Here is a 25,752-nt window from a genome sequence, read left to right as displayed (position 1 = left end):
AAAGGCGATATAAACTATCACTCATAATATGAATTTTGTGACTAGCTCCATTCTATCCTATTGTTTGCCACCAACATGAGGCCATGTCTCTCCTTAATTCCAATTTAATGTTGGGAACAGTAATTTAATGGCTGAAGTGAAAAGAGAATCCAGCGACACATAATTTATTTATATTTTGGTTAGCAACACTAGTCAGCAGATGCAGGCAACATGTATTCAAGTACTACGTAGTATTTTCAGGACAATTACTATTCAAGGCAAAGCATCCTCATAATTCTAGGGTGGATGGGAGACAGCGAGGGGGCTAAATTTCTCTTTTGCATTTCTTTGGCAACAACTGCTGGCATTTCTTGCCATCCCTGCTACAATGAACATAAATAGAAATGGAATGGCTCCAGGTTTAATGTTCTCCGGGAACTTAAAAATTCCAGGGTTGAGCCAGCATGATGGGAACAACTGAGAAACTACTGGAATGAAATAATAGCAGATTTTGGTCTACATCTGCACAATAGAACCGAACATGTTGATCAAATGTATTACTGAAAATTAATTTTGGTTTCATGTCTTCATGTCCATTTTCAGAAGCACGAATGAAGTTGAAGTGAAACCAACCTCCAGCGAACGCAATCCTTCATTGCTCCAGGTTGCATCGAAAGAGACGCCTCGATCAAATGTGTCTGCACTCTCCCAAAGCGATGTTCACATCACAGAGCTGGTCTAATAGAATGAGAAGAGTTCTTGCAGTTTGAAATGGTAAAATGATGTATGGCAAAACCACAATTTATGCAGGAACTGTAATACATGAGAAAATGTGGAAGGCAAAATTGAGGTTTACTATTTGAATTTCCATTCTAAAGTTTTGTAGAAAAAGTGTATGTATTCATTTTGCACTCCTCACCATAATATGTAATGCATTAAAATAAAACATATTATGTCCTAGTTCAATGCAGTAGCATATTTAAAATCATATTGTCATTGTTTTATTTGTTAGTCTTTGTTTGTATTTGGCGTAACTACAGAAGCCTGCTTGTAAGCCAGAGAATAAAAACAAAAATAAATAAAAATGATGGGACCATTGTTCATTACTGAACTATTGTTATGGTATTATATAGTTGTATTTCTAGTTATTTTGCATATCTTCTAGATTAATCACAAGAGCAATGTTGATGATGAAAGCATGATTAAGGTGCAAGAACATTTTGAAACACATAGGCGAACTGCCATGCAGTTGAACAGATTTCTGAGTATGTTATCTAGAAAAGTAGATTCAATTCACTGCAAGCACATGTCGTTTAATTGAGGTAACAATCATAATTAGTTTAATTTTAATTCCACTTCATGTGTAAGTGGATTAATTAGGCCTAAGTGGGGTCTGAACAGGTGACTCCTCGATTAGAACAGTTAACACCATGCCGTCAAGTAGGCCATACAAGTGTAGTTGTATCAGCAGTTGAGGAAATAGGCACCGTTAGGTACAGTCACGGACACTTCTGGGTTGTGAGGATACAATTGACAAACAAATATGAACAACAATCTCCAGAGATATGCCAATATCTCTGAAATAGTAAATGTGAAGCTCTTGCAAATGTTTATGATGTGATTTTGACTGCCTCCTCTGTCTATTAAAAAGAATAATTTCAGTGCACCTTAGTTCTATTTATGCTTCAGGGAAAGAAAGATGCCGTAGCAAATTAATATATCAAAATGAAGTACGAATTAATTAAAAGTTTTAATTGGTAGCTTGCTATGTATTTGTAAATCTTGGATGTAGCTGACTGCATCCTTGGTTTCTGGTGGGTGATTCTTATATTTACACCTCACCCCCTTCCCCCAACACACACACAAAAAGTGCTTGCACAATGTGTCGATAATGACACTAAAATCATCAAATCTGTTTTCAAATTAGTGAACACTTTGCATAAACTTCATTGAAAAAAGTTATGAATACACCACTTTTAATCACAACTTGCAACTTACAAATCTGAAAGCTTCCATACATGACTTTTATTTCACTTCAGCTCTTGAAACTTTACACCTAATAATCAAAGCAAAACTCGAAATAAGATGAATCAAATGTCTGTACTCTCACGTAACCATCTTCACCACCTGTGGTAAAGCTCTTCCCATCCGGGTGGAATGCCACGCTGTTGATGGGACCAAAGTGGCCTTTCACGCGGGCAAACTCTTCTTCGAATACCAGATGAAAAAACCGAGAATCGAATTTTCCAATCCGAGTAGATGTAGTTGTTACATCCATAGCTTCTTGGCCACCTCCGAGAACAACCTGAGGGAAATATATTTTGAATGTGTCAATCACAGATGGACCAAGGTCAAGTTTTGTCAACACTTAAATTCTATTGAACTGATACAAAATTGTAAATGTTTCCTGAAGAATGGTTCATTATCTTCATTAGTGTGTGTGACCTGATGACTGCAAAGGGTTTTACCTTAATTAAAGAAATTTGCATATTTAGATTGATTTAGTTATTTTTACATAGCTTTACTGCCACTTTTGCTTAATCATGACAATGAGGATGATTGGTGCTTGGATGGAACTGATGCAGGAATACTTGCAAAGAACACCCATGTCCTGGCCAGGATATGCACCCAGAACCCCTTGCGTTGTAGCAAGCTGTGCTAAGCACTCTGCCATGAGGTCGACATATTGCATATTTAGATATTTACATTACAAAACTATAGCACATGAATTATACAGTATACTTATATCTTTAAAAAAAATACCTAACAACAAAATGGCAGAAAAGTTTCACTAAATTACAAATGGATATATCATAATGGTAAACTTGTTAAAATTATTTGTCATGCTACCGATAAATAAAGCAGCACTGATAAATCGCTACTGTAAATACTTAACAATAAGATTTCAGTGGCGGCGATTGGGTTCCAAAACTGGGGGTCGAGGGGCAAGATGCCAAAACTGGGTGGAGGGGAGGGCAAAAACAAAATATTTCCCTTTGTAGATAAGGTTTAGTATAGTGCAAGGGCAAAAGTAGCGGAAAGTGGGGGGGAACTGCCCCCTTATCACCACCACTGTAAGGTTTCATACATTTTATGGAACTAGAAAAATATACATCAATGAAGGTTAATTTAAAATTGCACATTAGATAAAAACTCAAGCAAGTTACACACATCAACAAGTGACCAAGATTTCTTATCATGTCACATTCTGAATAAAACAAGATTCTCCATGCAGTCAACACATCTAATAGAAAATATACAAATAACTTGAAATTTTGCTAATTCATGCAATTTTTAATGGTACCTCATAGCCAAGAAAATATAAATGCAGTGAAGCGAAAGTATTTATAAACGTGAAACATATGCTAGGAACAAACTAAATACTGAAAGGCAATATCTTGCCATTATAACTGAACTAGTGATTAGGGATGCGCGATATCGGAAATCTGATATCACAATATATCGTCAAGAAAATATAGTCACAGATGTTCCGATATGATATTTTCCCCAAATTGTGATATTTACGATATATCGCCTCAATATATCACGATCCATCGCCAAATATCATGACGATATATCACTGACACTATATTGCTAAAATATCATGACAATATATTGACTAGTTGATATCACCTGGATGATATTTTTTCAATATCATGATATATCGCCCAACACTACTAGAGATGAGCTGATACCGATGATAATGTATGGTCCTGATCGATACTTGTAGTAGAAGTATTGGAATTTATTTCCAGATGCCAGCCGATCTGGAATTGGATATCTCATGGGGTCCACAAAAATGCTACGGAAGAAAGTAACACTTTCGTGAAGCATAATTATGCTGGAAATTCATAAAATTTAACTTGTAAAAATTTTTCTCCAGTAATAAGTAGAGGCACATATTACTGGTAAATAAAAAAGCAAAATTTCGGTACAAAAACAGTCGATTTCGGGTTCAAAAGCGGTAAATAAAATAAAATTTCGGTGTTATAACGGTGAATAATCATATCAAAAGTGCTATATAAAATGATGTTTTGGTTTTAAAATTGTGAATATAATCCTAAATTTGATTTAAAAACTGCACTTATTACACAAAGAAAACTTATCCCTTCTAATAGCACATTTATGTAGTTACCAGAGTATTAAGTTTATTCCTGTGTAATGGGGTCCATTTTTGCTTCTCAAATATTTACAGCAGAATTAATCAATTTCTCGTGAATTGCATAACTCACAGGATACTTCAGACTTCAGAAATTGTCGCGTCAGTATATAAACGGTAAATTTCGTGTTTAAGAGTCAATTTCACATTTTGCATTTCATTTAGCATTATTTCGTGACAAAACAGAGTAGAAAAATGCACCTCAGACCTTTCAGAAACATGAAAAATGAACATTACAGCATGTTATTTCATATTTCGTGTTTTCGTCCAAAATGAAATTTGCATGCCTCTAGTAATGAGTGATCTTCTGATTAAACAACTGTTACCGAATTTCATAGAATTGAAGATGTCATATATAAATATTGCTTCAGCATTTGAGAAAAAAAATATTTCTTCCAAATTAAGGTGCACAGAAGTACATATTGGTACTTTAAGAACAATACCATATAGCAGTGATTCCCAAAGTGTGCACCGTGGCTAGGTTTCAGGGGCACCGCGAAATGTTCCATTATTTTCACTGAAATGATTATATTGTTCCAAATATTTGCTTTAGTACTTTTTACATGTAAAGTGTTTCTGGATTTGAAATATGTGTATTTTTTTAAACTAAGGCAAGCAACCTAACCCCACTGTGTCACGGTATCCAGTGACATGTCAAAATCAACGTTCAATATTAATAATTTTGTTTATTTAATTAGATTATGACTTGTGTAATGTGTGATGTTTGGTTTATGTAATCTGAATATTTCCAATGCATATGTGGTAAAGTTGATATTCGAGCTAGACATCGGGAGTTGGGAGATGGGTTTTCTGAGTGACAGCACGAACTGTCAATACGGCAAAATACATGACATTTTTGCAACCGAAACAGCTCGTCACGGAAGAAAGATGGACTTATTTTCATCAGGACCAACAGACAATTTGCAGCGGGAGGGCAAACTGCTTTTCATCGGAGCTTCACGGATGACCAGGATTCTCAGCTAGAGCCCAAGCCAGCGAGAACCATGACCCCGTTTTGAGACAATGAGCCTGGGTCATTTCTAGGGATGTGACGAAGCCTAAAATTCACCGATGCCGATGTACTCACCGATAATTTTTGGAACCGATACCGATGCCTATACATAAGATATTAAACAGAAATGGGATGTTATTTTCTTCATGACAAAAATAAATTTGATATGTATATTTCTATTGCATATCATATGTATATACATATACACCGTGTTTCAAAAAGAATCATCCGATTTCGAAGTCATTTAACTCGGTAACAGTTCGCTCAAACACATCGAACAACGTACTGTTAGGAAGAGGATATTCGCGAGTTTGACATGATTGCCGGCAGGTAGCAGTAGTGCGCTCCCCACCGCTCTTGCATCAGATTCAAGCAAGATGGCGTTGTAGCAACAAAAAGCATTCTGTGTACTGCTCTTTGAAGTTCATCACTGGGTGAGCAACTTTTCATCTAAGCGGGAAAGTGAACTGTCACAATGTGAGAATCTGGGGTTTAGTGCAGCCACATGAAGTTGTCCAGCATATGAGAGACTCTCCTAAACTTAATGTTTCTCGCGCCGTTTCTCAAAGAAAGGTGTATGGCCCGTACTTCTTTTTTGGCTGGCACTGTCACAAGAATGTCCTACTTGGAAATGCTTGAGAACTGGCTTTTAGCACATAACACTTTCTATGTAAAAATGTATGTATAGCTGTGTATTTTAAAAGCAATTCCAAGTTCCTGGTATGATAAATAAAAAATAAATAGTCATTTGTAATCGGGTGATTCTTTTTTGAAACACCCTGTATATTCTCAAGAGATGCGAATGTACATTTGCATCTACAAAATGTTATGTGAACCTTTAAGAAGAACATGGATTCTCAAGAGATTAAACAGTAGTACATAAGCAGTTCCTTGAAATGCAAAATGAATTCCTGTTCTGCCAGATTCAACTTCAGAAACACGAGATTTGGAAGCACTTGAGGAAGTAACCTACTTCTTCTCTTATCTCAAATCTGTTCAGCAACACTGAACACTCAATCACTGAATACTGATGCAGCAGGTATGCCGAAGTATTTTCTCAGGATTTGCTTCATGTTTGAATATTCATTTTTGAATTTCCAATACAACAACAGATCCTGATTCAGCAATGTACTGTTTTATTTCCGATTTATAGTTAGGTTGATCTTCTGAATGAGTTTGCAATAATTTTATTACAAAAACTCTACAATAATGACGAATCATAACCAAATTTTTAATAAATCTTACAAAACTAGAATATAAAACTTATTAGAAGGTAAAACTCTAGTATAATCTGTACCGGTTTAAATATCGGATTTTTGCCGATTCCGATGTGTCAACTTCGGCCGATTTTCATACATCTGTAATCGGCTTCGGCACATCCCTAGTCATTTCCATCTAGTCAGAAACTGAAGCCAAGCCATCTTAACGTCTTTTCAACGGACAATTTTGAATCTGATATAAATCTGCAGGACTTCGACTTTGCCACACAGTCAGGATTTCTGTAGAGAGAGCATCTCCACGCTAGACTCCTGTGCCGGGGTATGAAAGATGTGTCATGCAGGGACAAAGAATGTGGATAAATTTACAACTGAGCAATGCAAGTGTTAGATAACCTCCATTCTGACTTGGGTGCCGCGGAATAAATCTTGAAACACTAGGGACGCCGTGAAATGAAAATGTTTGGGAACCTCTGCCATATAGTATCACATTTACATTGTTATTTGAATTATTATTTCATTCACTGTTAACAATACTACTATAAAAAATTAGTGGAAGGTAATTTTTATCAATACCAGTATCTGTAAACCAGCAAGGAAAGACTACTGGAACTGACAAATACTCCATTCTATATTACACTAATGGTATCACACATATACTCCAATTTCAGATGCATCAAATCCAAGGTGCACCTACATTTTCAAGATATCAAACCCATAAAGAAAAAAGTGTACCTTAGATTTGAAGAAACACAGAATATTAACATTCCAAAGTAATTCTTCAATATTTTAAAACAAAACTACGGTAAATTGGTGCTTAAAATTGCAGTGGAATAATGGAATACTAATTGCATAATTATGAACAATATTCTGAACAACTTTTAATTGTTGCACTTGTCAAGCATCAGTATCAATTAACCCTTTTGAATTGTCACAGGATAATCAGGCTAGAGCATTAGACACTGGCAAGAACATGTTTCACATTTATGAAACTTTTAGTGCTACAAACTTTCATCAGTTATCCTGCAAAGTTCAATTATCATATTACACTTACATGATCCAAGATTGGCGATATCGCTGCACTGTTGACCGGTCTTTCTGTCTTGTAGCACTTCAGGGGCATCAACGAATCTGTGTCAAACAGTTTTGCTGTCGAGTCCTTGGAGGCTGTGATGAACATGAGGCCATCTTTACTCAGCTGCATGTCGTTGATAGCATTTGAATGCTCTGCTGCGGAATTCACTTCCTTTCCCATCTACAAGAGCGAAAACAAAGTATTAATGAAAATTATAACCCCTTTCTTTTCGTGATTTAACCTTTTAATTACACATTTCAAAATGTCGACAGAGGTAGGAAACTCACTTAGCTTAGTTCATTTTTTTTTAAATACAAATTTCAGTTTGGTAATAAATTCTTCACATTACTTTAAAATTTTACTTATTTCTTCAATGAGGGGATATTAAAAATTGTCTTTTTTTGTGTTTCGTCACTTTACTGAAACTAATGGGTAGAATACATGCACGATAATATGATACCCACGCTGGACTTGAGCGTGGGTTCAGCCGGCACCAGTCAACATAACTTTGGGTTTGTCAGTTCTCGCATTCTTTTCCGGTCGAGTGAATGAATAGTGTAGTTTGGTGCGATACGTTTCAATCATGATAGTGTGGCGTAGTGTGTGTGTGGAAAAAAAAAAAGGTTTGTTATTATTGCGCGAGATGTAGCTTGCACGAGTGGCGTTGGTGCTGTGACAGAGGTGTTTGTGTTTTACATTGAAGATATGAGTTGTGAGGATAGGAAAAAAAAAAATTAGCAAAGACTAAAAGAAAACTCCAGTCGAGGACAATAGTTTTTTTTCATAAAAAAACAGGCTACGGAAGGGAGCAATGAAAATGAGGAGGGAGTAAATTTAGTTAATAGTCTGGATGAAGATATTTTATGTGACAGTGCAGAATCTACAGATTTGACCAGATTGAGTGCAGACAATGCAATTTGCGCGGAAAGTGAAACAGCTCAGAGAGTTCGAAACATTGATGTTTTTGATATTGGATTGATTTTTTCCGATTAATTGATTTTTGGTGTTTTAAGTTCACTTTATGCACAGTAAGGCTAATCGGAACTGGACTTACAGCTTAATGTGGGATCCGAACCACTATGTGCCTCCACCGGGTATCGAACCCTGGATGTCATGATTACAAGGTGACGATGCTACCACTGTGACATCAGGGAGGACCTTTTTTGATATTGGAAAATTCCTGGGGGACAGATAGATAATTTTTCAAAAGAGGGTATTTTAAGGCACCATTGGGTTCCACCGGTTGGATATAAGTATCCGTTCTCCTTGCAAAGGAAAGGCAACAAAGATGGCCATCGATACGCTTCCAAAAAGCACCTGCGAGTGGCTTGTCATTTCAGATCACCTTCAGGGCTACCTGTGTAAATGTTGTTCCAGTTTCGTACCTGGTCAAGTCGGGGGAAGGGGATTAAACACAATACGACACTCGGGAAATTAGTTATGAAACCTTTGAAGGATTTTTCAAATTTAACAGGGAAAAATGTTGATTTGGTTGTTCACGAATCTAAAGATTATCACAAAAAGGCAGTGGACGATGAGAAACGGTTCTTGAAGATGCAAAGTGATCCTAGTCTCGACGTAATAAATATTCAACAAAACAAACACCTAGAACAAATAGCTGAAAACAGGGAAAGGTTACTTGCTACCTATTGTGAAAACTGTCATACTGCTTGGACGTCAAAACGTTCCCTTCAGAGGTTTACAGGGATTACGGAAAACTCTCCGAATATGAAACTAAAGGTCCAGTTCCTTGCAATGAAGGCAATTTCCGTGAATTTTTGCGATTTCGTATGGATCTTCTAGCTTCTGTATCTGCCCCGATATCATCAGGTACAGTACCAATATTTTATTCTTGTTAAAATAATTTTAACTCTAAACGTATGTTTGATACAATTATTAGTAGCATGGAGGAAGTGTATTTGATATTTACATTTTAAGTTATGAAGTAGTTCTGTCTCACTGCATTGTAGTCCGAAAGAATATCGCAGTCTGCCAAGGTGACAATATTTCCTCAGTTGCATCTAATGAGTGACACTTTTGTTCGTCATCAGTTTATTTACAGATTTACGATGCATATTTTTATGTGTGTGTCACGAAGTTGGAATTAATTACGATAGTTATGAAGAAAAAAAACGTCTAGAATTGGAATTTTCAAACCCTTGTTTTGAACGCTACCAACGAGACCTCAGGCAACAACTCAGCTTCTCTTTGAAGCAGCATTGTTTACATAACCATTGAAAACATATGTCAGCATAGATTCCTGGCTTGGTAAAGTACTGTAATCTAACTGGCGAAAATTGCTCCTCCCAACTGCCAATCCTGGATCCGCCACTGGGCCAGTCTCACCGAGATCCATTGGTGGAGAGATTGGAAGTGAAGTTCTCGATGTGTTGTCAGCGATTTGACAAAACTGTATTAATACTTCACAATGTATCACATTTTGTAAGATAGCTTCAAGAGTAACATTTGGTGACCTACATGGAACAAATGGGAAGTGAAGAGAAACCTTTGATGTCTTGGCAATTGGGTGCCAAAATTGGGGGAGAGGCAAAAGTGGGCAACAAGTGCCCCCCTCCCCCCCCCAAATCATTACTACCAAATTCCTCTGTTCGTAAGAGGAAACAGTACCAACCTTTTTGTTGAAATTATGTACCTAGCAGAAAAGTTTTTTGGGGAAAATATAAATAATCGGGGTTCCTACTCTCATACAATTTCAAATCTTACTCACTCTTATATCCCATTGACAGAGCATTCCATTTTCATGGCCTGATATCAAAGAATCATCCAACGTTCCCCACAACATAGATCTTATCTTTGGCCCTTCAATCGGAATCCTCATGATTGGATCTGCTTTCTCTGTAAATGGTAAAGAGTGGTGAAATGTTTTAAAATTACATGTACAACAGTCTAGCAATTGAAGCTACACACACACATTAAACATTTCACTGGTAATCAAATTATTCATTACCACAATAGTATTTACAATCAACTCTGAAACAGCTTTGCCTAATAGCAACGCAGTCAGTTGCAGCCTAACTTCGGAGTGCAAACTAGAAAATTTTATTATCAACATTATACCATACATGTTGCGACTCAGACAATCTCTAAAATACTCATCTGTAACTTATTTTTATATTTGTGTCATCACAAAATGTTACATAAGTCAGTATAAAGACAGAAAATTCCACCTAGGGACATTCCATGAAAAGTGGTTCTATTCCATGAATTGAATTGAATTAAGGTTTAAATGTTTGTAAATGCATTTAATTTACATATTTCACCAACAAAAATTAGTGACTCCATCAAAATTGTTGGGTGTTGACACATTAGGTTATTTTGCACCCTTCAATGTATATGGGGAAATATCCTCTTATCTAAAATACTCACTGAAAATGTTAAAACAAGGGGTTGAACAAGTTGCAAGGTTGTAATGGGAGCTGCACAAAACAGAACACATTAAAAAGGAAACATTTTCTAAAAACTTCCTCACAGACAGTGGAAGAAACCAGCTCTTCGCAGACAGCTAAAAACATTTGATAAAACACGGTTGTCGTCACCCAACAGGATGACGAACAGTTGGGAAGATTAAAAGTCTACCAGAGGAAAGCAAGACCAGCATTTTCAACGAGAATATGATGAATACTTAAAACTACATTACAAACAAGACACATATCTAGCCTATACGCTTCCCAAGACAAATGAAATCAAAATTTGCTAGCCTACATTATTAATGTGTCACACATGTAACACATTTTCTATAATGCTTTTTATGCATTCAGTCTGTGTCATCATACCAAAGTTTTTTTTTTAATTTGTTAGCAGACACCACAAAGTACTTCACAATTCTATGAAATCAGTTCATTATGAATATTTTAATTCAATCTCAACATTTTCTGTGCGAGCTATCACACACATAATGCTGGAATGTCCCCTTAGTAATACATTATTTACATATTTTAATAATGCAAAAACATGTGTTACTTACGTATTGATTCGTCAGCATTTCTGACATCAATAAGGAAAATTTCACAAGCGAAACCAAGAGCAGAGTCTGTAGAATACACTGCCATATTCGCACTGTAGCTGAAGCCACATGTTCTTACGGCAGAGTTTGTCGTTACTAAGCCTATCTGTGTCCCTGTAAGACAAAAAAGTTATTGCTACTCTCTTTGACAAGCAAATTGGCAACTATTATATTGGCACAGGTATTTCCATTCCTGCATGGACCAAATTCATAGCTCCCACAGAAGTTCATTTACTTGTTTTGTAGTAAAGTAACAAAAAGTTTAGTACAACAGAGACAGTGTTACTAATCTAGACAAGTCTCATCTTCCAGTGTTTGAGAACTGACAAACAAAATTCGCGACGAATGATGAACAATCTCCTGGGCTAAATCAGGTGTTATGGAAAGGTTTTCAAGCTTCCAAGACCTAAAGTCACTTCACGATAGAAGCGACTGTCATTATGTCACTTGTTCCAGCTTTTCACAACTTCTTAGAAAGTGGGGTTATCCACACGAGTAAACAAAAATATATCAAATGCCACAATTGATTGTGGAACTGTAGCACAGCAACTTCCGGTTCACTGCTGCTGGATGATTCAAGCACGTACTTGTGGCTCTTCTCGTTTTGCGTATCAGATAAAACGGATCATGTAAAAGCACTTATTGACGAGGAAAAGAGATATATGGACAAAGTATGGGGTTTTACACATCCAACATGGATGAGCAATTAGGAAGGCGGGATTATTCCAGGATGAGATCCGTTGCTGACAGTTCATACATTTGGTGATATTTGTAGCCTACATTTATGCTTTAAGTGAAAAAGTGTGAGATGTACAGACATGTAAATAAGTGGGGGAAAAGTTTCTTTCAGTCGGGGCACGTCAATGGGATGCAGTAATGCACACTTGCTGGTTCCGTTCCCGTTTGAAAGCAGAAATACATCAAATACATAGTGCACATTGATATAAGCAATTCACTACTATTTATATTAATTATGGCCACGAAGATGAATAATAAAGTGGGAAAATTAATGATAGGACAAACGCAATGATACACCACTACCTGACCAGTGTTCAAACCTAAGACCCCTTCTCTATCAATGTTGCAGAGATTATCATGTGCAAAGCCCAAAATTAAAAATAATACCCCACTTAGTTTTTCTTGGTTACACAAAAATGTATTTTTTTCTGGTTACACAAAAAATTTAATACAGTTCATGTGTTCTTCAAGAATGTAACATCACTCTCTGGTAACATGTAACCTACAACCAAGAGAGCAGCTTTTGAAATTGAAAGAAATATTTTTGCTCATATCACTAAAACAGAAAATCGAGATTTGAATGATTTCACTTTTATCTTTCATGAAGTGGTTACTAGGAGGTGTGTGACGAAAAATTTTTGATCGGGAGGGGATCAGGATGGGGTATTTTTAACATCATGCTGTTCAAGATGGGAAAAATGTTACTTATATCCTGACTAAATTGGGAGAATTTGGGGACAGTAATATTCAGTTACCGGACAACGAAAAATCTTAATTATACACACAATTTCACCCTCAAGTCATGATTGAATCTGCATTTCTGGAATAAAAACTGCTAATTTCAATAAATTTCGGACACTTATAGTACAAAAATATATGTAAATAAACCATATTAAAACACACTTCATAATTGGGAAAAGAAAGACGTGGTAGTATATAAATACGGGGAAACTAGTACTCACTTTTATCCGCGAAGCTGTTTTTCCTTCCTTTTAGATTAATTTCAGTGGCCATTGCCACCATCCTCGTAGGAACTTGCTGTACCGTTGCTTGGCATGCGTCTTTTGTTTGTAGTTCTCTGGCATCCGCTAGGTGCGCTGTTGTTAACAGCTTCGCGGATAAAAGTGCGTACTAGTTTCTCCGTATTTAAAACACTATTGTTTAGATTTTTCCGTAGTCGGGATTGGGATGAAATTTTTCCCGTTCTGAAATTTTGGGATCCTGTACATCCGTTGTGATTACTGCAGAGTCTACTGCTGCTAACAGGCTTTCAATTTTCATGCCTGACAGTTTGAATGCAATATTTTCGGTGCTATAGATCTCAAGAAATGGATCTGTGAACGATCATTTAGCCCTGATCGTAGTTTACATCCTCCTACTACTACTCACTCATTCATTTCTTTTCTACATGACACAATAAATCGTAACTCCCTTTAGCAGTATGTTGTGAGCCTACGAACCGGAACTTGTTGTGTTACAACTATGGTGTTCACACGAAGACACTTCCTTCCAGTGAATAGCCCCTATAACTTTAAAAATGCAAATAAATACCATTTCCAAACTTCAAACTTACTTCTGGTATTCTACATGACCTCCTAATCCTATAAAACTTGTGAAAATCATTACACAATCTGAACCTGACCCACATACATACAATTCAAGTCAAATTACTTATTTCTTTACTATACCTTATCAAATAAATATATTCTCTAAAACATTTAAAGCTACTCAAATTAAACCACAAAAGAAATTACACTGTTCCTGGTACCATGCTTTTATACAATAAGCTAAATACAAACTTAAATGCTATGAACACACTTCATGCAAATTAAATTTTGAACAAAAAATCAAGGAGGCTCAGTCGGTAACGCGTCTGACTACCATGCTAAAGGTCCCGGGTTCGATCCCCGGCCGGTTCAAATCCGGGAAGTTTTCTAACTATGGAAGCGGCTCCGGCGCCCACCCAGCGTCGAATAACATGGGTACCTGGGGGAAACCCTGGGGGGTAAAGGCGGTCAGGGGCGTGATGCTGATCACATCACCCCCACTCACGACCGGATCAAGAAAGTGTGGGGCGTTACCCCCACACCCCCTATACGCCTTCATGGCGTGGTGCTAAGCACAGGGGAACACTTTTATGGTAATTTTATAAAATACATACTATTTATAGTTCATTAAATGCTCTTTATATATTAGTAATACAGAAAATAATAATATTACCAGTTTCACAGTCCCATAAACGAAGTGTGTTATCTGCTGCACCAGACATGAAACGGGTAGTCTCCCAGTTGACATCTAAACACCACACTGTTCCTTGGTGTCCATCATATGTTCCTAACCTCTCACCATTCAAAGAATACCAAACATTTGGTATATGATCCTTTGATGAGGAGAAAAGCAGATCACCTTCTCGATTGTATTTAATCTGAGTGACGGATCGCTCATGACCATGAAGCATCAACGGTTTCTGCAATAATAATAAATACAGCGATTTTACTACTCGAAATAGTAAAATATAAACTAATTCAGAGTTTTCTCTAGCTTTGTTATAGCACTGCTTCAATGTCATTCAGTCTTACAAATGGATAAAATGGAACAACACTTGGTTCTTGGTTTCAGTTTTTGTTTTAAGCCTACTTTATGCACATATAGGCTAATCAAGAGTGGACGGTAAAACTGTCAAAGCCGGGAATCGAATTTCTTCGAACTTACAGCAGAAAGTACTTACGGAATTGAGTTTCTGTGTAATTTCGGAATGTCGTAGAAGTGTTTTCTCGCATTTTTCAATGTATTTGGCTGCTAATTCATGTATTTTTCTATAATAATGTCCGTCCAATGCACGAAAGCTGTTCCTTGCATATCCATCCATGTACTTGAACCGGATGTTGCGAGCACCTGATGACGTAATCCCCGGTAAGTGTTTCCAAACACACAGCAACCCAACCTAACCTTACCATAATTGTGTTTGGGGCTATCACGAATGGTTTTTGGGCTATTCGTGGATGGTTATATCATCCAGAATGGTTTTTGGGGCCATTCGTGGATGGTCATACTATCCCAAATGGTTTTTGGGGCTATGCGGGAATTTTTCTGTTAAGAAGGTTGAAACACTGCTTTGTCATTTGAAACACAACGCTAGTCAAGATTTGCCCGCCATTTTTGAGTGTTCAGGAAGCGAGAAAGAAACGAACAACGGTAAATTTCTTATATCCCAATGGTGTGTGAGGCTACGCATATTTTCTTCGAAACCAATGTTTAACTATTGTAACCTATACGTGACACTACCTAAACTAACCTTACCGGAAATTGTTTGTGGGGCTATGTATGAATGGTCGTGGGGCTACGTAGGTATTTTTGGGTGCATTGGGGCGGAAACACTGCATGCCAATTACGGTAGTGAAACTGTGACCGCCATATGTCTCAAATAGAGCTTAATTCGGTACTTATCCGATAAAGCTCGAACACCTCTCACTCGTTTATTTCCTTAATTTTAGCATTGATACTTACCTATTCTGCATTGTGGAAGATTCTTTAATGTGAAGTTATGCCTTTTTCCATAAAAGAGTCAACTTTTCATATTATGAGTCATTACTTGTCTTCCTTGTTATGCTTGGATAACAGACAATATGGCGTGCACTCGTCATGGACCATCGCACGTCGTGCTTGTGTTTTGTCGATTTGGAGTGGGTATGCAGTGTTTCAACCATCTTAACCGAAAAATACCTACTTTCGTGTTCATTATGTCATCATAAACTATTGACAGATAGCCCCAAAAACCATCCACGATAGCCCCACGAACCAAGGACGGATAGCCCCCAAAAACCATTTCCGACAAGGTTAGGTTATGTTGGGTTAAGTAAGCATAGTTAAAAATAAAAAAAATTCTCGTAAAAAAAAGGCACGTTTAGAAACATTGCCGAGACGGCGTGACTTTCGACGCTCGTGCCATCTGCACGTACATAATGGAAACAACAAGCTAATGTTACAGAAGATGCAAGTTCGTTATGTAACAACTGATTATTTATTGTTCTGCAGCATTCTATGGTGAAAGTTTTTAGTTTCCGTGAAAGAAAATACCTCGAAGAACCTCGACAATGATACAGAAAGTGATTTCAGTAAGTAGTTTCTCATGTAAATTTGAAGAAATCCGTTCGGGCGATATCAGATAGTTACCCTTAATTCCGTGAAATAAGCAAAATACCACCTTCAGCAATGTTTCTCAATGCAGAATAAGTAAGTACGAATATTCAAATTAAATGAACTAGCAAATTTCAGCCGTCTGTCCCTTACGAGAAATTTACCCAAATTTCAGCCATCTTGAGGATATCAGAAATTTACCCGAACAATAATTACTCGATATGTCCACAATAGGTTAAAAATTCGTCAAAAAAAAGTGAAATCCCTTGTTAAACAATTTTTCGCAAGGCACAATAAGTACAAATGTCAACAATTACAGAATAAACGAGTTACAGCCGATTCCCGGCTTTGACAGTTTTACCGAGTGGACCTAATGATAAAGGGGGATGTACAACCACACTATGTTCCCCCACCAGTGGCGGTCCCACCATGGAACAGAGGGAACAGGCTGTTCCCTTCTACTTATTGCCCTTTTTAGCTATTTAAATTATCTATAATAACATAATAAGAACACTTATTTCTTCCGAAATAAACACGCCAAAGTAAAACTTTCACCCTGAATGGAAGTTTGTTTACTTCACCTACCCTCGTCGTCCCACCCTCTGCTCTGACGCCGAGTATTTCCGACCACGCTCGAAGGTAAACGATCCTCATGGAGCCACTTCCCACCACGGAAGCTGAACTCTCAAGCTGTTCCCTACGAGAGACATAGCGAATTCGTTTTCCTTCGAGTTTTTGCTATGTGCTAAAGCTTAATTGCGTCGTAGTGATAGTTTGAGTGTAGTACGTCTATAGTTTCCTGATCTCATTGCAAAATTGCGTCTGCCAGTCATAACGAACTGGAAAAATCTTCTCGAGTCTAAGCGTCTGCTAAATGCCCTGGCTAAACGCTGCGAAATAGCTTCCGAGGGAACAGCTCACATCCACCTGTTCCACCAGCAAGACAAGCGCAGCGCAGGACAAGAAAGCGAATGTTGAATGATCGAACGGCTGAAGACGAAAGCTTTTAGTACATTGACCTTTACAGAAAAGACAGCAGACATTCACCTATCCTAACCTAATTAGAAACTAAAACGAAATCGTACACAAGGCATTTTCAAACAAGTTACTACAACTCTGTAAAATGATTAACTGGATACTCTTCCAGTGGCAAATTTTTGTTGTCCTTGTTTGCTCCCGACAGGGAGTTTGGAACAGTTCGGATTTTATCACAATTTCTACAACTCTAGCGGACGTCATGAAAAAACTCTGCCATCTGATTGTCATTATTGCATTAAGGACGTTTGAATTACAATGTTCAACAAAAAAAAAAAAAAAAAAAGTCAACTTAATCTACAAATGGAGAGATGAAACCGGTTTCGACAAAACATTTTTTTTCTCTGATCAATCACAAATTGCTTTTATTAATTTTTCCTTTGTTGCGCATCAATAATTTTGTTTTTAATGTTTTGTTTACATTATATCATATTTGCTATAACATTGGTATTTTCATAATTTTAACGTGCTTCATGTATGTCACTTCTGAAAATTTTTAACATATGTTTCGTATGTTTATTACGGAAATCATTTTGTTGAGCATTTTGGAAGTTCCTGAATGTAGATTTGATCCATTTTAATGTGAATGCATTTTGTTTTCTGCGAAAATCTCTGTCCGACACGCTGTTTCTGCTCCCGCCATTTGCTTTTTGCATGAGAGTGCAATGTTCCGTGTGTTAAGACGATGCAACCCCGTAGCCAGTGTTTCAGCCTCGCCGTGTCTTCACTAGAACCACCTGTCGAGTTCGGAACAAGCCATTTTTCCCGAATGGGTGTCACTTATCGCACAACATTGTAGCAACATTGTGTTCGGACGTCACAGGAGAGAGCTGTTTTTACAATTTTTCTTTGTATTTATGCTAATGGAACCTAACCTAACAGGCCTAACCTAACCACGTAGGCATTCCTCGTCTGACGTCAATATTCAAGGTTGCAAGATTGTTGTGCGTAAAGGAAGAGAATTAACGAATTACGAAAGAAGATGGTTCCGACCCGAATGGGTGTCACTTATCGCACAACACTCTAGCAACATTGTGTTCTGACGTCACAGGAAAGATCTTTTTCATGTTAGGCAATACAAGCTAACGCGTCTCTTAGCGAAAATAATAATTTTTCTTTGTATCTATGCTAATGGAACCTAACCCAACAGGCCTAACCTAACCACGTAGGCATTCCTCGTCTGATGTCAATATTCAAGGTTGCAAGATGGTTGTGCGTAAAGGAAGAGCATTAACAAATGTCGAAAGAAAGATGGTTCCGACCCGAATGGGTGTCACTTATCGCACAACACTCTAGCAACATTGTGTTCTGACATCACAGGAGAGACCTTTTTCATGTTAGGCAATACAAAGGTAACGCGTCTCTTAGCGAAAATATTATTTCTTCTTTGTATTTATGCTAATGGAACCTAACCTAACAGGCCTAACCTAACCACGTAGGCATTCCTCGTCTGACGTCAATATTCGAGGTTGCAAGAGTGTTGTGCGTAAAGGAAGAGCATTAACGAATTGCAAAAGAAAGATGGTTCCGAATTGCGAAAGAAAGATGGTTCCGAATTGCTGTGTATGGACAATGAACGTGGTAAATCGCAAGGTTATTTTACAAGTTCTACACGTAAATGCGACGTATTAGCATAATTTCAAATAGGGGCACGAAAGTAGATATTTTCCGGTGAACGAGGTTGCATCACTGCATAAATCGACAAAACACTCTCAGAACGCCCCCTAAACCAGTATGCTATGACGGCCATAATGTGTTACAGATTCGAAACAACAAGTAACAGTAAGTACTCGTAAATAGAGAAAATAAACATTATCTTAGTTAGAAATGCATTATTTCGCCTTAAGAAATGTTCCGCAACACGTTAGCAATGTAAAGAAGTCCGAAATATATGATTCGTAGGTGTTTCACCCATACGATAATAGTACCCTGTATTATATTACGACAGATATGGGAGGGGAGGGGGCAAGTGCAGGTCACCTGTTCCCCTGCCTGATTTAGCACCGCACGCCACTGTCCCCCACAGATTATCGTACCTGCAACCCCTGGATTACAAAGCGACTACACGCAGTCAGGGAAGGCCTGAAATCTTTGATAGACATAATATATGACTCTTTAATTTCTTCCTACAATATGTTGGTTCCTTATCTGCAAGCTTGTTATTTTAATTAACGTTTTCCTACTTCAACATGAGAGTAAAACGTCACTTACTTTTTCAAGTAGGAGAAAATGTGGACGGAACACTTTACTCGAAATCTTGTGTTAAAAACTGATCTCAACTCAATATATTACAACCTAGAAATGAGCCTGTACGTTGCGAACAGTAAATTACCCAAATATTTTAGTGCTGATCGGTAAGTTAAATCTTTTGACATGTGCCAAAAGTTTCAACCATATGGAAATTAAGAAAAACCATTAGTAACAAGTATTAATACAATCCTATGCAAGAGGAAAATAACTATGACTTACCATCTTTATTGTTCACGAATGTTACTACAAATCCTAAATAACTAAAGCAAAAAAACAACTATGAACACTTGATTAGCGGAAAAAACGCCATGAACGATATTCGTTCTTCGTCTTACACCTTCACCTTCGTACACATACGCAATTTATCCACACACGGAGTACGACCCTCCAGACGGGAATTCATACGGGAATCCAGTGGCGGCGAAGGGGAACAGTTGCCCGCTTACTTTTTGCCACTTTTGCTCCCACACTTGAATAGAATAGAATACTTTATTAGTCATTAGACAACATGATTGCAATAGACTTCGTCATAATAAGTATATAAATACTAATATAAAAAAATTACAAAAGAAAAGAAAATTAAAAATACATATTAAAATATTACACATTCAACAATACAGTTTGCAAATTAAACTACATGTTTTATTACAGCGAAAGCAATTGGAAAATAGTACTCTATTTTGATTACAATACAAGTCATGTAGAAAAACCCATTTTACAGCTCTGTGATGCATTATGAGTAGACATTTACATTTACAGTTTAGAAAACTGCTTGTTTTCTAAATTACGTATAGAAGCTGGTAGCAAATTGAATAATCTCATTCCATTATGTTTAAAATTTTGTTGAGTCTTGCATAGTCTATAGTCACGGTATAGTCGGTTCAATGCTCTCAAGCTTCGTATAGTAAGCATAGCCCGAAGGATTGTGCCTTGTATTATGGCCGAGTCTGCTGCCACGCACGTGTCAGCAGTAAGAATAAGCGTCAAATTTGCTGCTGCCACGTAATTCGTCTGCTAAGATGAAGTTACAAATCTGAAGAACAAGACGAGAGAAATGCAAGTTTATGATTAGTGGGAATGAATGTACAGGTAATTTAGAACCTTTATCTTTAGAAAACATTTAGCGATATTATTTTAATGCTAACAGAACTTAACCTAACTACGAGAGCATTTAGGTTCATTATTAGAAGAATGCTGAGGGACCTAATCTTAAAACATTTTTGTGAAAGTAATCGCTACAACTTCGCAGTATGTGTTACAGACGTAATTGCATACACAGAATGATGAAATCACGATAAAACAAAGACCGAGTCTAGTGCCACGCGCATCTTTTTTGAGGTTCCAGCAGAAAAAGAACGTGGCAGCAGACACTGCCTTGTATTATAGTCATGTACATTAGAACCAGAGTTGGCAATTTTTTTTTTTTAAAGAACAAAACAAACTTTTTTTTAATTTTTTTTGTTTTTTTTTGTTTTAAACATGACTTAAAAAACACATGTTTTAAACAAAACAAATTCAACCTTTTCCCAGTAAATTATAGTTAAAGTCGTTAAAGAGAAAAAATACTCATTTTTATGAGTACAATGGCGACAAGGACAGTTTATTTACCTTTGGAGATAAGGTTTACCATACTGCAGGGTAGGAGTGTGCGGTACAGCATTTTTTGGGTCGGGACGGGAAATTCTTTAAATCCCGACATTCGGGACGGGGAAAATTCTCAATTTCCCGAAAAAGTCGGAAATTTTTCGGGACGGGATGTGTTCGAAATTTCCCAAAGCTCTTGAAATCTCCCCGTAATTTCCATCTTAAGTGCTTGTTTTTGCACTTCTGGTACAAAACCACAATGCAGAGAACGTCTAGAATTGACGACGTTTTAAAATGACCATTCGGATTTTCCAGACTGCTTGGGATCCCAAAAAGTCGGGAAGTCATTTCCGGAAGTCGGGATCGGGACGGATACCGGTCCCGACTTTTCGGGATCCCGCACACGTCTACTGCAGGCATAGGCGCCGACTCCATGGGGCTTGAGGGGGCAGAGACCCCCAAATAATTTTGCTTAAGAGGATCTAATGTATTATTTTGCTTCTCTTGCAAAGTTTACTCTGAAGTGTGCCACATGAACTTAACTTTTAATACACATTTAACATTTTCTAGACCATCAACTTTGGGGGACTGAAACCGTTAAACCATCAACTTTGGGGAGGCTATGACCAGAGACAGCAAAACGCATGATTTAGGGCCGGTTGCATCATCTCCGCTTAACGTCTTATGACCCACTTAACACCATTTTGCGGTTGTTCAATGTCCGCCTAACGTTACCTGGCACTTAAAGTCCCGTGCAACGTAAGTGCCGGTCGGGGCTCCACCTAACGCGTTAAGTGCCAGGTAAACAAGGAAAAGCAGTACACTGTGCAGCCAACAGATACGTGCAGCGCCTAGTATAATCTGTGTTTACACTTTTATAGTTTTAAAATGGCAAAGTCTCGATCAGCTGTTGTAAATTGCGAAAGTTTGCTGCATGGTTTGCATTACCAAATAACAGCAAAATAAGGCGGATTTGTTAATTATCCCAGGAACGCCAATAAATAAAGCAACGTTTATAAATATATGTGTAGAAATGAATATTAGGTGGTCATTTTCGTGTGTGTTCCGAAAATGTTGTATATTGATATTAGCATTAGCAGCAGCGATCCCAACCCTAGCATAATTTAACCGTCTTTGGCACCTACCACCCTGTGTTTGGCACAACAGCGAAATCTAGCATAATCTGCAGCCGTCGGTAGATATTGAACTCAAAGGAAAGTGTTCTGAAGAAGTAAAAATAAAAGTAACTGCACATCTCTATTTCAGGAGTGGACATGTTTCCAAGAAAAGAGAGTAAACCGGCCCATGGATTCTGTCCTCCACCAATGCCTTTCATCTCTTCCGCATCTTCCTGCCATAAAATCAAAGAGGAGGGTTGGGGCGGCCCATCCTCAAACGTTTGTCCTTTCCTAGCACCGACACAAGGGGTCAGCCATTTGCGGTGCCTGCATTTTCGCGAGGAATGTTTAGTAGAAAATTTCATTGACAAATAAAGCTCATGTGGCGCCCTCCTTTGTCGGCAAATTTTGACCATCTTTGTCTTCAGCTTGTGTTCGGTTCGTTTCAGTCAATTCGACATCTTACCATTTTGGAAGCCGTCTCCTGCGGCGAAAAAAGCGTTGTTCATGTCCATGATTTTAATTCTTCCTGCTTGCATCTTTCAGTGTATTTTTGAGCGTGTGTTTGAGTGTATCTATGAGTGTTTTTCCTGCTTTTTAATTTTTTATATAAAATATTAAAATATATTTGGAACAATTTCGAAAAATGAGTACTAATAGCAAAAGAAGTAACTGTGAAGCTCCTGAAAAGAAAAAAAGGACTGTGGAGATTTAAACCAGAAATGGGAGACGTATGCTCAGAAATATAGAAAGGAGTGGGAAAGAGGCAGTTTTTATTTTTTCGTTTGGTGAGTACCTTTTTCCTTTCCTTTATTTTATTTGGAAAAAATGTTAGTTTACATAGAAATGCATTGTATGAGCATTTGAAAGTTGTAAAGAACTAGCACAAAAGTGTGTGTCTCTAGCAAGGTGTTGTTGGAGGTGGAAATGGGTTAATACGTCCTTCCATATATCGCAAAAAAATGTAGTAGTTTATGAAAGATATTTGTGAATTATATGCCGACCCCCACCCCGGCAGTACTTGAAAGGTAACGACGCTTAACTGTGTCATGTCATCTTCCCTCTCCCCATCTGCTAGAAAAAAAATATGTGAAGTATTTTTACAAATTTACTGAGCCACATGCCCTAGTTCGACCCTTGGTAAGGTATGGATATGTAATTGTTTTTTCCATCCCATACTCCATAGACCATTTCATCAGTTCTTCATTCACCGTCATTGTCGTACTTACTCCCAGACCCCTATGGCAAAAAAACGACTTAAAATAAATAGATCTTAGGGTGGGATAAAATAGTAATAAAATATATTGTTAATGATAATAATAATAATAATAATACTGCCCTAGCACAATTGGGTGGCATTCTAGCATAATTTCAAAGTTCGAACAGCACTTTTCGTAGCTGAGGGGTTGGCAACGCTGATTAGCAGTTTCACTGTAATTTCGTGAGTGCATGCGGATACAGAAAATAAAACCTGTTTAAAGTAATGCTTTTGATGCTTGCAAAATTGTATTAAAATGCCGTTCCAAATAAATGAATGTGTGTTTGCTGTAACATTTTTTTTCAACCAAACACAATACACGAAATGTACACCATGCATCAGTTGCTTTTTCGCAATGCTAGTAATTTGTAATCTTCAAGATTAAAACACGTGTAATATTATTCGAGTCACTTCCGTCGCCATTGATGTGAATGTAACATTGCAAGTAAACAAGTAATGTGTTGTTTCCGAATAACAACTGGCAAAGAGTGCACGTATAATATTTAGCAGTAGCTACTCTTACCGTCCAGTTCATACATATGTACGTACAAGGAACAATTTCCGAATAGTGGTTTGTTTTTTTACAAACACACACATTTACAATAATAACCTTGCAAGAAACTACATACCTAGTAGTACATAAGACGTAATACCAATCTTTTAAGAAACGTATAGTAAAGTGTTCCCCTGTGCTTAGCACCACGCCATGAAGGCGTATAGGGGGTGTGGGGGTAACGCCCCACACTTTCTTGATCCGGTCGTGAGTGGGGGTGATGTGATCAGCACCACGTCCCTGACCGCCTTTACCCCCCAGGGTTTCCCCCAGGTACCCATGTTATTCGACGCTGGGTGGGCGCCGGGGCCGCTTCAAACGTTAGAAAAGTTCCCGGATTTGAACCGGCCGGGGATCGAACCCGGGACCTTGAGCATGGTAGTCAGACGCGTTACCGACTGAGCCACCGCGGCCACCTGTATACATTGTATATGTGTGATTTTGTATGTTAACTTCCAAAACTGGCAAAAAAAAAAATTACTGTTAACAAGCATCCTTACGATGTTGACATGCATGTACAAGGAACAATTTCCTACTGGTTTTGTACCTGACTTAACCAACCCTACCCTAATATTCATGGGAGAGAATAAGACGTAAATGCCAAAGTTTTTTTTTCGGTATTTACTACTTAGAGGAAACATTTTATGCGAAGTAACATATTTTTAAATACATTGTGCGAGATTTTGTACTTTAACTTTAAAACTGGCAAAGAATAATAATAATAGAGACAGGTACAGAAGTATCTTTGCGGCGTTGATACGAATATACAAGAAACAATTTCCGAATGATGTTACTTTTCATAGATACAAAGAAAATGCACCATTGTAATAAACCTTGCACGAATCTACATGCCTGAAGATGCATAAAACGTGCACTCACGTTTTTCTGTTTTTTTTTTAACATTAATATGCAATACACATGATCTTGTATTTGATTTTTCAAAATAACTGGCCTAAGAAGACGAGCGGCTAGGGGCAGCATTAGCACCTTGGGAAATACAGGCTAACAACACCAAACCTGGCCTGCCCAACCTAACCACGTAGGAATATAATAGCATAAATAAGCATGTAAATAGGTTTGGCAAATTATAATTTGTTTATTTAAACTAGTATATACATACGTGAATAGGTTAGGCAGGCCATGTTTGGTGTTGTTAGCATGTATTACCGAAGGTGCTAATACTGTCCCTATCCGCTCGTCTAAAAAGGACCACAGCTTGTACGTATGTACAAGGTATATTTTCCGGGTGAATATTACTGTTTTTTGTAAACAAATATATACGTTCTTGCAGTGCACTAGCATATAACGTTGCACGAAACTACCTATCTGAAAGTATATATATAGCCTGGAGTTTCTTCTTTTTTCTTAATAAGAATAAAACATGCGTACATACAGTACTACGGTACTTTACATACTATTTGTTTCTTCCTTTTGTGCTAAGATGATAGTAATTCCCAAAATGTACCTTGTACATGGAACCGTTGATTAACGATTTTTTTTTGTGCTATTCGAATTTGTTTTGAATACAAAAATTTAATTTTTATCTGCATCGTTATTACTCAACCAATTTTCAATATTAATCTTGCACAAAAGCTGCATTATAAATAAAGAAG

At 37.5% G+C, this 25,752-nt stretch overlaps 1 protein-coding gene across 1 annotated transcript; it reads right to left on the bottom strand.

Annotated features, from left to right (window-relative positions):
- Positions 1 to 1,899: 1,899 nt before the first annotated feature.
- eIF3i (eukaryotic translation initiation factor 3 subunit i) lies at positions 1,900 to 19,956 on the bottom strand. The gene is made up of 6 exons (XM_083123010.1): positions 19,846 to 19,956; positions 14,425 to 14,671; positions 11,428 to 11,580; positions 10,171 to 10,298; positions 7,422 to 7,622; positions 1,900 to 2,284 (listed from the first exon to the last, which is right to left on the bottom strand). Exons 1-6 carry the CDS (start codon positions 19,846 to 19,848, stop codon positions 2,036 to 2,038), a joined length of 981 nt encoding a protein of 326 aa, XP_082979136.1. The 5' UTR covers positions 19,849 to 19,956; the 3' UTR covers positions 1,900 to 2,035.
- Positions 19,957 to 25,752: the final 5,796 nt, after the last annotated feature.

The sequence above is a fragment of the Lepisma saccharinum genome, chromosome 5, assembly GCF_977018435.1.
Source record: "Lepisma saccharinum chromosome 5, izLepSacc3.1, whole genome shotgun sequence".
Taxonomy (NCBI): domain Eukaryota; kingdom Metazoa; phylum Arthropoda; class Insecta; order Zygentoma; family Lepismatidae; genus Lepisma; species Lepisma saccharinum.
Note: the sequence above shows the minus strand (reverse complement) of the source record. Positions and strands in the feature narration are given on the sequence as shown.

What these genes read in the sequence shown, in the direction of transcription:
- eIF3i (XM_083123010.1), bottom strand. An exon ending in TTTATGGGACTGTGAAACTG is followed by an intron (nt 11,581 to 14,424) that starts GTAATATTATTA and finishes TTTGTCTTACAG; the next exon opens with GGACACAGATAGGCTTAGTA. An exon ending in TATCGCCAATCTTGGATCAT is followed by an intron (nt 2,285 to 7,421) that starts GTAAGTGTAATA and finishes TATTTCCCTCAG; the next exon opens with GTTGTTCTCGGAGGTGGCCA.